A 17,507-nucleotide genomic window follows, 5' to 3' on the forward strand; every position below is an offset into this window, starting at 1 on the left:
TGCAGCGTTTGCACATTTCACAGGTGCTGGGCGCGCTTTTCACCGGTGCAGCGTCTGCGCATTTCACAGGTGCTGGGCGCATATTTCACAGGTGCAGCGCCTGCGCATTTCACAGGTGCTGGGCGCGCTTTTCACCGGTGCAGCGTCTGCGCATTTCACAGGTGCAGCGTCTGCGCATTTCACAGGTGCTGGGCGCATATTTCACCGGTGCAGCGTCTGCGCATTTTACAGGTGCAGCGTCTGCGCATTTCACAGGTGCTGGGTGCGCTTTTTACCAGTGCAGCATCTGCGCATTTCACAAGTGCTGGGCGCACTTTTCACTGGTGCAGCGTGTGCGCATTTCACAGGTGCAGCGTCTGCGCATTTCACAGGTGCTGGGTGCACTTTTCACATGTGCAGCGTCTGCGCATTTCACAGGTGCTGGGTGCGCTTTTCACAGGTGCTGGGCGCGCTTTTCACCGGTGCAGCGTCTGCGCATTTCACAGGTGCAGCGTCTGCGCATTTCACAGGTGCTGGGCGCATATTTCACCGGTGCAGCGTCTGCGCATTTTACAGGTGCAGCGTCTGCGCATTTCACAGGTGCTGGGTGCGCTTTTTACCAGTGCAGCATCTGCGCATTTCACAAGTGCTGGGTGCACTTTTCACTGGTGCAGCGTGTGCGCATTTCACAGGTGCAGCGTCTGCGCATTTCACAGGTGCTGGGCGCATATTTCACAGGTGCAGCGTCTGCGCATTTCACAGGTGCTGGGCGCGCTTTTCACCGGTGCAGCGTCTGCGCATTTCACAGGTGCAGCTTCTGCGCATTTCACAGGTGCTGGGCGCATATTTCACCGGTGCAGCGTCTGCGCATTTTACAGGTGCAGCGTCTGCGCATTTCACAGGTGCTGGGTGCGCTTTTCACCGATGTAGCGTCTGCGCCTTTCACAGGTGCTGGGCGCGCTTTTCACCGGTGCAGCGTCTGCGCATTTCACAGGTGCTGGGCGCACTTTTCACCGGTGCAGCGTCTGCGCATTTCACAGTTGCTGGGCGCGCTTTTCACAGGTGCAGCGTCTGCGCATTTCCCAGGTGCTGGGTGCGCTTTTCACTGGTGCAGCGTCTGCGCATTTCACAGGTGCTGGGCGCATATTTCACAGGTGCAGCGCCTGCGCATTTCACAGGTGCTGGGCGCGCTTTTCACCGGTGCAGCGTCTGCGCATTTCACAGGTGCAGCGTCTGCGCATTTCACAGGTGCTGGGCGCATATTTCACCGGTGCAGCGTCTGCGCATTTTACAGGTGCAGCGTCTGCGCATTTCACAGGTGCTGGGTGCGCTTTTTTACCAGTGCAGCATCTGCGCATTTCACAAGTGCTGGGCGCACTTTTCACTGGTGCAGCGTGTGCGCATTTCACAGGTGCAGCGTCTGCGCATTTCACAGGTGCTGGGCGCACTTTTCACAGGTGCAGCGTCTGCGCATTTCCCAGGTGCTGGGTGCGCTTTTCACCGGTGCAGCGTCTGCGCATTTCACAGGTGCTGGGCGCATATTTCACAGGTGCAGCGTCTGCGCATTTCACAGGTGCTGGGTGCGCTTTTCACCGGTGTAGCGTATGCGCATTTCATAGGTGCTGGGCACGCTTTTCACAGGTGCAGCATCTGCGCATTTCACAGGTGCTGGGTGCGCTTTTCACCGATGTAGCGTATTCGCATTTCACAGGTGCTGGGCACGCTTTTCACAGGTGCAGCGTTTGCACATTTCACAGGTGCTGGGCGCGCTTTTCACCGGTGCAGCGTCTGCGCATTTCACAGGTGCTGGGCGCATATTTCACAGGTGCAGCGCCTGCGCATTTCACAGGTGCTGGGCGCGCTTTTCACCGGTGCAGCGTCTGCGCATTTCACAGGTGCAGCGTCTGCGCATTTCACAGGTGCTGGGCGCATATTTCACCGGTGCAGCGTCTGCGCATTTTACAGGTGCAGCGTCTGCGCATTTCACAGGTGCTGGGTGCGCTTTTTACCAGTGCAGCATCTGCGCATTTCACAAGTGCTGGGCGCACTTTTCACTGGTGCAGCGTGTGCGCATTTCACAGGTGCAGCGTCTGCGCATTTCACAGGTGCTGGGTGCACTTTTCACATGTGCAGCGTCTGCGCATTTCACAGGTGCTGGGTGCGCTTTTCACAGGTGCTGGGTGCGCTTTTCACCGATGTAGCGTATTCGCATTTCACAGGTGCTGGGCACGCTTTTCACAGGTGCAGCGTCTGCGCATTTCACAGGTGCTGGGCGCGCTTTTCACAGGTGCAGCGTCTGCACATTTCACAGGTGCAGCGCCTGCGCATTTCACAGGTGCTGGGCGCGCATTTCACCGGTGCAGCGTCTGCGCATTTCACAGGTGCAGCGTCTGCGCATTTCACAGGTGCTGGGCGCATATTTCACAGGTGCAGCGTCTGCGCATTTCATAGGTGCTGGGCGCGCATTTCACAGGTGCAGCATCTGCGCATTTCACAGGTGCAGCGTCTGCGCATTTCACAGGTGCTGGGCGTGCTTTTCACTGGTGCAGCGTCTGCGCATTTCACAGGTGCAGCGTCTGCGCATTTCACAGGTGCTGGGTGCGCTTTTCACCGGTGTAGCATCTGCGCATTTCACAGGTGCTTGGCGCGCTTTTAACAGGTGCAGCGTCTGCGGTTTTCACAGGTGCTGGGTGCGCTTTTCACCGGTGTAGCGTCTGCGCATTTCACAGGTGCTGGGCGCGCTTTTCACAGGTGCAGCGTCTGCGCATTTCACAGGTTCTGGGTGCGCTTTTCACAGGTGCAGCGTCAGCGCATTTCACAGGTGATGGGTGCGCATTTCACAGGTGCTGGGCACGCTTTTCACAGGTGCAGCATCTGCGCATTTCACAGGTGCTGGGCGCGCTTTTCACAGGTGCAGCGTCTGCGCATTTCACAGGTGCAGCGTCTGCGCATTTCACAGGTGCTGGGTGCGCTTTTCACCGGTGTAGCGTCTGCGCATTTCACAGGTGCAGCGTCTGCGCATTTCACAGGTGCTGGGCGCATATTTCACAGGTGCAGCGTCTGCGCATTTCACAGGTGCTGGGCGCGCTTTTCACCGGTGCAGCGTCTGCGCATTTCACAGGTGCGTCTGCGCATTTCACAGGTGCTGGGTGCGCTTTTTACCAGTGCAGCATCTGCGCATTTCACAAGTGCTGGGCGCACTTTTCACTGGTGCAGCGTGTGCGCATTTCACAGGTGCAGCGTCTGCGCATTTCACAGGTGCTGGGTGCGCTTTTCACCGATGTAGCGTATGCGCATTTCACAGGTGCTGGGCACGCTTTTCACCGGTGCAGCGTCTGCGCATTTCACAGGTGCAGCGTCTGCGCATTTCACAGGTGCTGGGCGCGCTTTTCACCGGTGCAGCGTCTGCGCATTTCACAGGTGCGTCTGCGCATTTCACAGGACCTGGGTGCGCTTTTTACCAGTGCAGCATCTGCGCATTTCACAAGTGCTGGGCGCACTTTTCACTGGTGCAGCGTGTGCGCATTTCACAGGTGCAGCGTCTGCGCATTTCACAGGTGCTGGGCGCGCTTTTCACAGGTTCAGCGTCTGCGCATTTCACAGGTGCTGGGTGCGCTTTTCACCGGTGTAGCGTCTGCGCATTTCACAGGTGCTGGGTGCGCTTTTCACCGATGTAGCGTATGCGCATTTCACAGTTGCTGGGCACGCTTTTCACAGGTGCAGCGTCTGCGCATTTCACAGGTGCAGCGTCTGCGCATTTCACAGGTGCTGGGTGCGCTTTTCACCGGTGTAGCGTCTGCGCATTTCATAGGTGCTGGGCGCGCTTTTCACAGGTGCAGCGTCTGCGCATTTCACAGGTTCTGGGCGCGGTTTTCACAGGTGCAGCGTGTGCGCATTTCACAGGTGCTGGGCGCGCTTTTCACAGGTGCAGCGTCTGCGTATTTCTCAGGTGCTGGGCACGCTTTTCACAGGTGCAGCATCGGCGCATTTCACAGGTGCTGGGCGCGCTGTTCACAGGTGCAGCGTCTGTGCATTTCACTGGTGCTGGGCGCGCTTTTCACCGGTGCAGCGTCTGCGCATTTCACAGGTGCTGGGCGCGCTTTTCACAGGTGCAGCGTCTGTGCATTTCACAGGTGCTGGGCGCGCTTTTCACAGGTGCAGCGTCTGCGCATTTCCCAGGTGCTGGGTGCGCTTTTCACCGGTGCAGCGTCTGCGCATTTCACAGGTGCTGGGCGCATATTTCACAGGTGCAGCGTCTGCGCATTTCACAGGTGCTGGGCGTGCTTTTCACCGGTGCAGCGTCTGCGCATTTCACAGGTGCAGCGTCTGCGCATTTCACAGGTGCTGGGCGCATATTTCACAGGTGCAGCGTCTGCTCATTTCACAGGTGCTGGGCGCGCTTTTCACCGGTGCAGCGTCTGCGCATTTCACAGGTGCTGGGTGCGCTTTTTACCAGTGCAGCATCTGCGCATTTCACAAGTGCTGGGCGCACTTTTCACTGGTGCAGCGTGTGTGCATTTCACAGGTGCAGCGTCTGCGCATTTCACAGGTGCTGGGCGCGCTTTTCACAGGTGCAGCGTCTGCGCATTTCACAGGTGCTGGGTGCGCTTTTCACCGGTGTAGCGTCTGCGCATTTCACAGGTGCTGGGTGCGCTTTTCACCGATGTAGCGTATGCGCATTTCACAGGTGCTGGGCACGCTTTTCACAGGTGCAGCGTCTGCGCATTTCACAGGTGCTGGGCGCGCTTTTCACAGGTGCAGCGTCTGCGCATTTCACAGGTGCTGGGTGCGCTTTTCACCGGTGTAGCGTCTGCGCATTTCATAGGTGCTGGGCGCGCTTTTCACAGGTGCAGCGTCTGCGCATTTCACAGGTTCTGGGCGCGGTTTTCACAGGTGCAGCGTGTGCGCATTTCACAGGTGCTGGGCGCGCTTTTCACAGGTGCAGCGTCTGCGTATTTCTCAGGTGCTGGGCACGCTTTTCACAGGTGCAGCGTCTGCGCATTTCACAGGTGCTGGGCGCGCTTTTCACAGGTGCAGCGTCTGCGCATTTCACAGGTGCTGGGCGCGCTTTTCACCGGTGCAGCGTCTGCGCATTTCACAGGTGCTGGGCGCGCTTTTCACCGGTGCAGCGTCTGCGCATTTCACTGGTGCTGGGCGCGCTTTTCACCGGTGCAGCGTCTGCGCATTTCACTGGTGCTGGGCGCGCTGTTCACAGGTGCAGCGTCTGTGCATTTCACTGGTGCTGGGCGCGCTTTTCACAGGTGCAGCGTCTGCGCATTTCACAGGTGCTGGGCGCGCTTTTCACAGGTGCAGCGTCTGCGCATTTCACAGGTGAAGCGTCATCTCTACGTTAGGCCTCCCCCGCCCCCAGCGGTCAGAATATCGGCCCTGATCTTTGGCCCCCCAGTTACAGTCTGTCTTCGTCATCACTGTTTAGTCACCACACTCCTTTCTCTCACTGACCGGCTCTCCCGGTTGGTGCGGTCATAAGTCTTAATCGAGCCTACTGTCTGGCCTGAGTCTGACCCATTCGGCGTCTCACAGGAACTAAGGTCTCTGTGTCGTACGGCCCATCGAACTGCCACTTGCTGATATTCTTCGGCCACCTACCATGTCACTACTTGGAGAAACCCTTCGGGTCCTTGCATCTTGGGTTGAAGGCGGCCGCCACCTGGTGTTCCGTACCTCTTTGTTGATCTGCCGACGGTCCAGCCTCAACTGCTTAATCTCTTGCAGGTACCCCTCTCGATACTCCAAGAGCATCCGAAAGTTTCTCAGGCTTTCCACGGAGCCAACCACCAATTGTAAGGTAGCGCTGTCATTCAAGGTTGGGGACACTCGCTTGGCAGCCAAATAATCACGTCCGGCACGGATTTTCCATAAAGCCATAACAGTCCATGCGGTTTATTCAGGCATCATAAACCCACAGCAGCAACATAAAGTTCATATCCATAGCATAACGTTCATGACAGAGCTTCCCTCCGTTTATCCCTGTGGTCACACAGGTTACGCAATGTCCAGTACTCAGGCTCTTCAGCCTCACAGGTATCTCACCCCGTCAGGGTTACCTCATGGTTGCTTCAGACTCCAGACGTTCATTCCCTCCCCTGGGAACTCTCAGGTACTGGCAGCCATTACACACAGCCACTTCACGTGCTGTCAGGCAGGAAGCCCCATCTCCCAGCGGGACCTTCCACAACGGACCAACCGGGTCCAATCATTCACTCATGTGACCTACCCTGGCCACCTTATATGGTCCGTAGCCACGCCCACCGGGTCACATGGCTATGACCTCATCACAGGTCCTTCACACTCACATAGTCTTTTACTACCAGCATTTTTAGACACACCCCTGGGTGGATTTGTAGGTAGCTAGTCCACCCGTCTCTCCAGCTACCTGAAGACTTTGCAAAGACATTGACACGGAACCTCAGCAGTATCACTGCTGATCAACACATACACAAGTCTTCATCTCAAGGCCACCCACCTTGAGATACATTACGATCATTCAGCATCCTACTCCTATCAGGACACTGGAAATGCTTATATGCCTGTCCTGGACCACCCACACAGCGCCCCCTAGCAGACAAAGTGGTCACTACACCATGGACCCCTACAGCTCGTAATGCTGTGGTCCATCCCACCTGATGTGCTATGACATTATTAGACCAGAATACCTCTGAGGTATTACTACTAATTGCATAAAATTCCCTTAGGGCCACAATACAGCAATGGGAGTTTCAGACGTTGCTTCCTGGGGTTGTTTGTGTAAATGTAACCTCACATTTTCCATTATATGTGTAGGAGAAAGCTGTAAAAATGAATTACAGAAGGAAGATGTAAGACAGTCATACAATGAGAATACCATACCATTACATACATGCCTTCTGTAAAACACCGTGCTCCCTCAAGGTAGAATATTCAGAGACCACCACTAAATACGCTATCATTTCTCGTGGATTTTAATATTTTTTAAAACCCATACAGTGTATCTTAAGGAACAAACCATTTGGGTATTTATTGTGTATCAATTCAGTAAAACATCAAATTCATGTACACATACGTTTTTGATGTCAGATGCAATCCGCAAATGGCGGAAAACGGATCCGTCACTGTTCACACATCAACGTGTGCCACCGGATTGTTGTTTTGACGGTTCCGGCGAAGGATGAAATTTAAAGGGAGAGAGAGAGCGAGAGAGATTTTAGCGGCTCTCGGAAAGGCATTTATGGGTTAAAATTCTTCCCGGAGTAAAGATTTCGGGCATGCACGGTTCAAAAGAGCTGACCGTCAAAGACAAAAAACGTTGCAGGACCCGTCTCATCCGCCCGGGAGCCACTAAAATCTTGGCGGATCCGTAAAAAAACGGGTGGGACGGACGACCGTCAGTCAAGATCCGCCAATAATGTAAGTCTATGGGGAAAAAAAATGGATCCGCCCCTTTTTTGGTGGATCCGTTTTTTTAAAAAATGGCGGATTTTGACTGAAGGGAAAAAACGGGAGTGTGAAACAGGCCTATGCTAGTTTATCTGGACAACACCCATTAAAACACATACCAATGACATAAATGAGGGTCTTGGATCATCACAAACTTCCTGTAAAGATGACCTTTCACAGGATTTTTCAATTTAAACTGAGTACCTCATCTAATTGGAGCTGTGCCACTGATTCTGGAACAGTTTTGTATTATTTTCTGTGCCTCTTGTTTCCAAAGTTATGCCACATGGAAATAAAGAGACTCCAATATGCACATTTTCTTTTTAAATAACTACCTCCTAATTTCTCTGTGGGAGTTTGCTTTTTTTTTCCCGCCTCTATGACCCTGGCCAATTTAAAGACATCTATATGGCCATGTAATAGAGGGGAAAAAGTAATCGCCCACAGAAAAGGTCACAATTGCAGCCTGGATCAACGTTTTCATCCAAGACCAGATTTGTCTCCCGTGACCACTCGGAGATCTTCACAGCTCCCACATCCCTCCCTGCTATTGGAACACAGAAGAGCTACAGTTTTTCCCCCTCTATGACGTGGCCACGTTTTGACTGGCTAGTGTCATAGAGGATAAAAAGAAAACGTGGACAAAGAAGTTCTGTGGTTAACACCCAAAAGGTTGAAAAGAAAGTTTTCTTAATTTGGAGGTCTTACTACCGGGTGACGCAGAATTTTGGAACAAAGAGGCACAGAATAAAAATAAAAACTGTTCCATAATCAGTGGAGCAGCACCAATTGGAGGAGGTACCCTGTTTATATTAAAAAAAAATCCAGTGAAATGTAATCTTTAAAGGAACTTTGTGATGGTCCTCTTTCAATAACAAGATACTATCGATTGTGATCATCCTTTGATTTGGGATTCCCATTGCTCACAATAAACACAATTGGGCCATGTCTATATATACAGAAAACAGATCCTTTAGTCACCCATACTTATACAGTATTTATTAATCTATTTCATAAAACATTCAGTCAAAGGCTGCCATCAGACTGTACATTAACAATAGAAATATATCTGCAAATTCTATCAGTCTCACTCACCCGGGGGTTGGTCTGGTCCGGCGCCTCCCATGTTCTTGCAATGCCGCCCTCCTTCTTGCTTCATGGCTCCCCGACATTGTGCTCCTGCGCAGGTGTACTGATCTGCCCTGTTGAGGATAGAGTAATGTACTGCAGTGCATAGGTGCTGGGCCTCTCTGATCTTTCCCAGCGCCTGCGCACTGCAGTACTGTGCTCTGCCCTCAACAGGGCAGATAAGTACGTCTGCGCAGGAGCACAATGTCGGGGAGCCACAAAGCAAGCAGGAGAGCGGCGATCATAAGAAGATGGGAGGCGCCGGACCTGTGACACCCATCGGACTCGACCACCCTCCCGGATAAGTATAATAAAAGTTATTTCTCTTATCTTGCAGGTCGGATCAGGGGCTTAGCTACAGCATTATAGAATGCTGTAGATAAGCCCTGAAAGGCAGTGGCCACATCTTGTAGCGGCAAAAACGGCTGACAGGTTCGCTTTACAAGGTCAACACCCTCACTAGGACTTATGACTGTAATAGCCAGGGGTTCCCATAATCAGTAACGCCCCAATTTGAGAGTGCAGGAAGCCGCTTTTTCACTGGCCTCCAAATGACTGCAAGGAACGCTAGGGTATGTTCCTATTTTGTTTAATTCTTCACTAAGTGCTACCCAATGGTTTTAACAGCTGATCAGTGGGAAGGAAAAACGAACAACCCTCATGATCAGCCAGACACGAAGGGCCTGCTTAATGAACAACCATGTTCCAAAGAACATTGAAGGCCAAAACTGGATGAAAGCTACTTTTTTCTAACTTACAGTGACTTTCCCATCATATAAGTTCCTTAAATGTAGACCAAAAGAAATATCGAGATCATAGTGTTACTTTTCTTTGGTTGATGAAAACTCCTCCCGGCTTTTGTAGTCCTAACAGCACACATACAACAAATATTACTCCACATTATATACTTTAACCTCCTTATTCCTATTTTACTGAAAACCAGTAACACTGCAAAATCATAACGAAAATCCAATATAAAGCGTGGAGGGTATAGTCTGGCATGTATGCAGGTTTCAATATTTCTTCCTTGGAAATATTGAACATATTACACATAAGACTAGCCTAAAAGAAGTCAATTCTATCCTCTCTATACATATGACTCAAGAACACGTAAAGACGTCTGTGCAGGTCTCGCAATGGTAAATCGTAAGAAAGGACAAGCATCCTGCATCTAGACAGACTATATTCAGACATTCATATATACACATCAATATTACAAAAATGGACTACAAGTGACCTGCCACTTGTCCAAGCTGCTCGCCTGGTTCAGTACAAGTTACATGTGTCAGCAGGTACACAGAGGCAAACCACCATCTCAGCCCGACTGCAGATCTAGACGAAAGAGATGACACGTATTGTCACAGTCCATCCATTAGCGCTAGAAGATCCTCTCCTTTGCTAGTATTGCTAGTACTCTGCACATGGGTCTCTTCTGATTGAAACTCGCCCATTATTCGAGAAAGCTCCTTATTTCTATCCCGGTCCTGAAAAATAGATTAGAAATGAAAAAAGAAAACTTTTTAGTTTATCACTGCAGTTGTACAGTAGCTACATCAATCACTGTCCGAAAACCGGGATGCAGCTTTTACCTACATACAATAGAATTTATACATGAATTATAAGCCATTTTTTTAAACATTAATAAATCTTTAGACCTGATCAGAATGGTATACTTACTTTGAAACTCCAATCTCCACCCATGACGCCTCAATGACATCTCATCAGTGTCCCTCTAAATTCCACCTTGCTCACTACAAGCTGCAGTTGTCATTCAGGCTGGGTGGGAAGAGATGGAATACACTCGGACTCATGAGCTTTCACACTGTTTAGCTGGGCTTTTGTATTTTAATATCAGGTTATAGAGCCATTTTTACATAGAGTTTCATAGCAAGTACACCAACCTCATCAAGTACTTGAAATAAAGTTATGAATGTATGCCAAGATCAGTATAAAAAATGTTGCAGTTTTGACACTCACTACTAAACTTAGTAATCAACTGTTCTGTAGCGATCACTACTCAGCAATTCTCTCATTATCATCTGTAAGGTAGCGCTGTCATTCAAGGTTGGGGACACTCGCTTGGCAGCCAAATAATCAGATCCGGCATCAGTTTTCCATAAAACAAGAACAGTCCATGCGGTTTAGTCATGCATCAAAACCATCAAAGCAATAGAAAACAGCATAGCGTCCATGACAGAGCTTCCCTCTGTTAAGCCTCTGGTCACACAGGTTATGCAATGTTCAATACGCAGGCTCTTCAGCCTCCCAGTTATATCCCCTCTCTAGGTTTACCTCATGGCTGCTTCACCATGCTGCAGATGTCCATTCCCTCCAGGGAACTATCAGGCACGTTCAGCCATTAAACACAGCGTTCACTTGCTGTCAGGAAGACAGCCCCATCTCTCTCAGACGGGACCTTCCAAAACGGACCAACCGGGTCCCTGCATTCACTCCATGTGACCTACCCTGGCCACCTTATATGGTCTGTAGCCACACCCACCGGGTCACATGGCTATGACCTCATCACAGGTCCTTCAACCACTCATACACACTTTACAATACAAACCCTGGGTTTGTAGGTAACTGGTTCCGCCCGTCTCACCAGCTACCTGAAGACTTCTCCCTGACACATTGGAACGAAAGATCAGTTCTGCTGATCAGCACATAAGCAAGCCTCCATCCCAAGGCCACCCACCTTGAGATACATAACGATCCTTTAGCACCCTGCTTCTGTTACCACTCTGGACAAGGCTATCTGTTCGTCCTGGGACACCCACACAGCGCCCCCTAGCGGATACAGTGGTCACTACACCACATAACTCCCCCCTCTGTTCAAACTTGTGGGGTTGAACACACAACATTACACCAGGATCTCGAGACCGGGCACTCATTACACCTTGCCCCACAGGTCGAGAGAACCGTCTCCATCTGTCATATGGCCTCATCCCTACGTTAAGCCTCCCCCGCCCCCAGCGGTCAGAATATGGGTCGTTGTCTTTGACCCTCCAGTCACAGTCTGTCTGCGTCGTCAGACACTGTTTAGTCACCATCCTTTCTCCATCTAAGCGTCTTGTAACAAATGGTACCCCACCACATCTAAATTTGCTTTTTAGTGCATTAACCTAACGGTTCATTGCATTGGCTGTCTCTGTAACATCCTCTAGTTCACACTGTAATCTACGGTGCAACATATTGGCACGTTGAGCCTCTTTCTCTGCTTCCACCTGGCGTTTCAGCTGTTTCAGACGCACATTATTTCCCTCCGCCAGGTCTTTGTACTGCTCAGAACTACGCCTTTCATCATCTATTTGCCTTAGTACAACCTTCAGATTTTTCTCCGTATGACGTACTTGTTTGCTTGCAGATTGTAGCACCTTCATTTCCGCATCAAGCTGTTCCTCCAGTAGTGCAACCTTTGCTTCTAACTCCTTATTCTGGCGAACTAATTGCTGAAGGGCACTCTCATTCTTCTGAGCATTACAACGTTCTGTCTTCAGATCAGCATTCATCTGGTCAACCTGAAGTGTGGCCTTTCTCAGCCTGTCATTGGCTAATTCAAAGTTGCCTTGTTCTTCCTCCACTTCTTCTACCAGCTGAACAATGCGAGACTCTAACTGCCTCTTTTCTTCCAAAGCCAGAGCATCTTTACCACTGTTGTTGGCAATCACAGCCAGTTCATCTCTTTCCTGCTGTGCTTGCCTTTTAGCATGCTCTGCAGCAGCAAGCTTCTCTTGCATATGGATCATCTCTGCTTCCATACTCTCCAGTTTCTTCTTGTCTTCACTCAGGCCTGGCCGCTGTAAGTCTTCGTCCCATTTCTTCTCCCGCAGAAGACATCTTAAAGTTTCTGTGAGTACTCCTACCTCTTCTCTGAGGGACTTATTCAGACCTTGCCACGATGCCAGGTGACCTTTGGGCTCGAAGACTTCTTTCTCTAGCTCATCTAGTCTGTGCTCCCTCTCTCTTTCAGAGCCACAGTCACCCCTAGAGTCTGAGTCACGCCGATCATCCAAGACAACCCTCCAGTTACCCTCTGACCGTGTGTCTACTCTAGTCGTCTCATCTCCCAGCCCACCATCCGTCATGTCATGAGACGTCAGGTCCGTAAGTTGGGCAGACGTACCCCTTCTTCCGGTCACTTCTACAACTGACCTGTCCGGGTTAGCAGGCGTCACCGTCACCATGTCTGCTAACCCAACAGTAGGAACGTCTCCATCCTCCTGCCATATATCATCAAACAAGACAAAGTCCCGACCCTTCTCAAAGGGATGCATTACGTTTGGTGGCATACTACCACCTTGACAGGTAACTCCCTGTGACGAGCGTCAGCTTACGCTGAGTCGTTTTCCTTTCGAATGAGTGGACCCTCTGGGCCGTGGCACCCACCCACCTAGGGCGAGCTGACCTAGTGAGAATCCACCCCCTATACAGGGAGTGTCAGGGGCAAGACCAAGGGGGTAAGCCACCACAGCAGCTGGACCAGACGGCCGGCTCAGGGAAACAAGACAAGGCGAGACAAGACGTTAGTTCAAGGAAACTTCATTAAGGAACACTTTTGGGTACAACAGGCAGGGCCGGATTATAGGCAGGGCAGGCGGGGCTTCAGCCCCGGGGCCCCCACCACAAGAGCTTCTAAGGGGGCCCCCACCACATTCCTGCTGGCTGCTGCAATGGCACTCCATCTTCTCCCCACCTAAAAGTGAGTGACCGTGGGGGCGGCATTATGTGCTCTGCTACCAGCAGCATCTACAAGTAGCGTGAACGCTGATGCTGCTGGTAGCGTGCAAAGGCTTGTGATGGGATCACAGGAGGTAAGGTATCAGGGCCCCCGATCATGTGACCCCTGTCTCCTCCCCTCCTGTGACCTCATCACAGGTCCTGTGCGCACAGCACAGAGCACTGAGAGCAGCCATGTATGTGGAGTGCGGCTCTGCGGGTGGAGGTCGGTGCTGGAGGCTCCATTATTCTCTATGTGGAGTGTGGCTCTGCGGGTGGAGGTCGGTGCTGGAGGCCCCATTATTCTCTATGTGGAGTGCGGCTCTGTGGGTGGAGGTCGGTACCGGAGGCTCCATTATTCTCTATGTGGAGTGTGGCTCTGCGGGTGGAGGTCGGTACCGGAGGCTCCATTATTCTCTATGTGGAGTGCGGCTCTGCGGGTGGAGGTCGGTGCTGGAGGCTCCATTATTCTCTATGTGGAGTGGGGCTCTGCGGGTGGAGGTCGGTGCTGGAGGCTCCATTATTCTCTATGTGGAGTGGAGGTCGGTGCTGGAGGCTCCATTATTCTCTATGTGGAGTGGGGCTCTGCGGGTGGAGGTCGGTGCTGGAGGCTCCATTATTCTCTATGTGGAGTGCGGCTTTGCGGGTGGAGGTCGGTGCTGGAGGCCCCATTATTCTCTATGTGGAGTGCGGCTCTGCGGGTGGAGGTCGGTACCGGAGGCTCCATTATTCTCTATGTGGAGTGCGGCTCTGCGGGTGGAGGTCGGTGCTGGAGGCTCCATTATTCTCTATGTGGAGTGCGGCTCTGCGGGTGGAGGTCGGTACCGGAGGCTCCATTATTCTCTATGTGGAGTGTGGCTCTGCGGGTGGAGGTCGGTGCTGGAGGCCCCATTATTCTCTATGTGGAGTGTGGCTCTGCGGGTGGAGGTCGGTACCGGAGGCTCCATTATTCTCTATGTGGAGTGCGGCTCTGCGGGTGGAGGTCGGTACCGGAGGCTCCATTATTCTCTATGTGGAGTGCGGCTCTGCGGGTGGAGGTCGGTACCGGAGGCTCCATTATTCTCTATGTGGAGTGCGGCTCTGCGGGTGGAGGTCGGTGCTGGAGGCTCCATTATTCTCTATGTGGAGTGTGGCTCTGCGGGTGGAGGTCGGTGCTGGAGGCCCCATTATTCTCTATGTGGAGTGCGGCTCTGCGGGTGGAGGGGCGGTGCCGGAGGCTCCATTATTCTCGATGTGGAGTGTGGCTCTGCGGGTGGAGGTCGGTGCTGGAGGCTCCATTATTCTCTATGTGGAGTGCGGCTCTGCGGGTGGAGGTTGGTGCTGGTGGCTCCATTATTCTCTATGTGGAGTGCGGCTCTGCATGTGGAGGTAGGTGCTGGAGATTACTGGGCAGAGGGGGCAGTAACCTTTTCAGAGCTGAGACTATCTTGGTGCTTTTTTGTTGTCACTTTCTAAGAATCATAGCATTTTGTTCCTTGTACATGTGACCCAAGTATGGAAAACAGGAAGTAACAAAACACATATTGCAATGTCCCTTTCCTGTCCCCACATACAGTATAATTTTCCCACAGTATCACGTCCCCACATACAGTTTAATGTTCCCACAGTATCACCATCCCCCCACATACAGTATAATGTTCCCCACTACCGTCACCCCCACACAGTATAATATTCACACAGTATAATATTCCCACAGTACTGCCATCCCCCACACAGTATAATGTTCCCCCAGTACCGCCATCCCCCCATACACAGTATAATGTTCCCCCAGTACCCAGTATCAGCCCTTGGTTTATGCAGGACTCTGCTGTCTGTGCTGGTTCTCATCGTCCTGGATGAGGTGAAGTTTGTGTGGGGTCAGGGAGGGTTTACAGGGTGGATATAGCAGAGATGTGTGTGTACAAGGTGTACGGAGCGGAGCCGTGTGTGTGTATGAGGTGTACGGAGCAGAGCCGCGAGTGTGTGAGGTGTACTGAGCGGAGCCGCACGTGTACGGAGCTGAGCCCCACGTGTGTGTATGGAGCGGAGCTGCGTGTGTGCAAGGTGTGTGGAGCGGAACCGCATGTGTACCAGGTTTGCGGATTGGAGCCATGTGTGTACTGAGTTGAGCAGTGTGTGTGTGCAAGGTGTACAGAACGGAGCCGTGTGTATGAGGCATAAAAAGCGGAACCGTGTGTGTATGATGTATGCGGTGCCATACGTGTACAAGGTGTATGGTGGGGAGCATTCATACCTCCCAGCGAGACAGTCCCGATTTTGAGAGATACTGCCCCGGCTGGGAGCTTACTTTTCGTGCGGACACAGGAGTACACGGCGGAGCCCCGAGGAGCACTTTAAAATTCGCATGTGACGTTCCACCGGAAGTGACGTGCTAGAAGCTGACCGGAAATTAGGTAATTTCGGGAGGAGATTGTGACGGAACCATGGAGGCACTTTAGGGAATGCTTAAGATCCATCACCATGTCCTCCTCCAACAGCGCGGACAGCAGGATCGCCTTGAACTTGGGGATGTCGGCCGTGTGAGCGGATCGTTATATTTCCTGCATCGGGAGGCTCAGGTGGGCACTACAGTGGGAGCCGGGCTGCTATAGTATCTTTATAGAATCTTTCTATCTCTGTTTCTTTATCTCTCTAATCTTTTTTTTTTTCTCTCTCTCTCTCTCTGTTCTTTCTTCTTTCTTTTCTTTCTTTCTCTGTTCTTTCTTTCCATTCTTTCTCTCTCTCTGTTCTTTCTTTCTCTGTTTTCTTTTTTCTCTGTTCTTTCTTTCTGTCACGCCTCCTCTCCTGTCACGCCTCCTGTCCTGTGGATCTCCTCTGCCTGCTCGCCGCGTTCACGAGCATCGTGCGCCCGCCGCCTGCTGTGTACCCGCCAATCAACTCTGCAGCGCCACGGTGATTAACCCCCTTGCCTCCAGGCTCCAGCTAGCTATATATTGATCGGGGGAGCTGTATGCGCGAGAGGGGAGCTATACATTTGGGCCTGTATACCTGGAGGAGGGAACTGTATAAAGACGAAACATTGGAGAACTGTATAACCTTGGGGGGGGGGGGGGGGACAGCTGCCTGTATACCCTTGTAGGGGGCAAGAGCTGTATACCCGTTGGGGGAGTTGTATTCCCAGGGGGGGGAAAGCTGCCTGTATACCCTTGTAGGGGGCAAGAGCTGTATACCCTTGCGTGGGGGGGGGGAAGCTGTACTCCGGAGATAATACAATAGAGAACATATTGTTATACAGTAGTTAGCAACAATTGCTGCCGGTGAAAACTTTCCCTTTCTGCATTTTTATTATTCCTTGGCTGTCTTAACATTGGGTTCAATAAAAAAAATGTGAGTAACTCTTTCTGTCTATAATTGGACTGCTTTGAGTTATCCTGGACTGTATCTCTATTGTAGTACTGTAAATCTGAATGTGGTAGAACAAGAGGATAAGATTAGATTGTACATCTGAGTGCTACAGTTCGCGCTCTACTGTTATGGCTAAAATGTTAATGATATGGGGGCCCCCACCAGATTTTCTGCCCAGGGGCCCCCACCAACCTTAATCCGGCCCTGACAACAGGTGCAAAACGTGAACACACAAAGTACATAAAGCAAGATGCGTGCAAGGGCATGCCGAGGTCTAAGGCATGAGGAACACTTCAGGGTATAACAGGTGCAAAACGTGAACACACAGAGTACATAGAGCAAGGTGCGTGCAAGAGCACGCCGAGGTCCAAAGCATGGTACGTGCAGATGGTAGACAGGCACGAGGACATCGGACTCTGGACAGCAGGCAACGATCAACCGGGACATCAGGTTCTGTAGCTCTGAAGGTGATCGGCAGGTTCCGGACATCCGGTAAGCAAACCCGGGTTCCATGCAAGGAGACAAGACAAAGTTAGAAACGATGCGTGTCAACGAACACGCCCGGGTCAGGTTCACAGGACGGAGGCCTGCGCATGCCAAGGGGCATGCCAGGTACAGGGACGGTGGCCTGCGCATGCGAAGAGACACGCCAGGGAGAGATACAGGACGGAGGCCTGCGCGTGCAGAGGACACGCCAGGGACCAAGATAGGGTACGGTGGCATCGGAATCCGGGGTGCTGGCATCGACCGACAGGGTCCAGGAATCAGACTGCGGAAATCAGCTCCGGACATCAGGCTGCAGTCATCTAGGTCCGGACCTCTGGCAGCAATTGGCAGGTTATGGAATTCGGCAGGCAAGACAGGGTTCAGAGCAGAGCAAAGTAAGCAAAAGACTTTGTGCA

General features: G+C 51.8%; 1 protein-coding gene across 2 annotated transcripts in view; it reads right to left on the reverse strand.

Moving 5' to 3' along the window:
* Window positions 1-9,359: 9,359 nt before the first annotated feature.
* OSCP1 (organic solute carrier partner 1) overlaps window positions 9,360-17,507 on the reverse strand; it is a 78,485-nt gene continuing 70,337 nt past the window's right edge. For both annotated transcript variants that reach the window (XM_073562613.1, XM_073562622.1), the window contains one exon: window positions 9,360-10,028. In XM_073562613.1, coding sequence (XP_073418714.1) covers window positions 9,903-10,028 — 126 coding nt within the window. In that variant the 3' untranslated portion in view covers window positions 9,360-9,902. The remainder of the gene's footprint in view (window positions 10,029-17,507) is intronic.

The sequence above is a fragment of the Dendrobates tinctorius genome, unplaced genomic scaffold (genome assembly GCF_039654945.1).
Source record: "Dendrobates tinctorius isolate UK_male_01 unplaced genomic scaffold, ASM3965494v1 ptg000015l, whole genome shotgun sequence".
Lineage (NCBI taxonomy): Eukaryota > Metazoa > Chordata > Amphibia > Anura > Dendrobatidae > Dendrobates > Dendrobates tinctorius.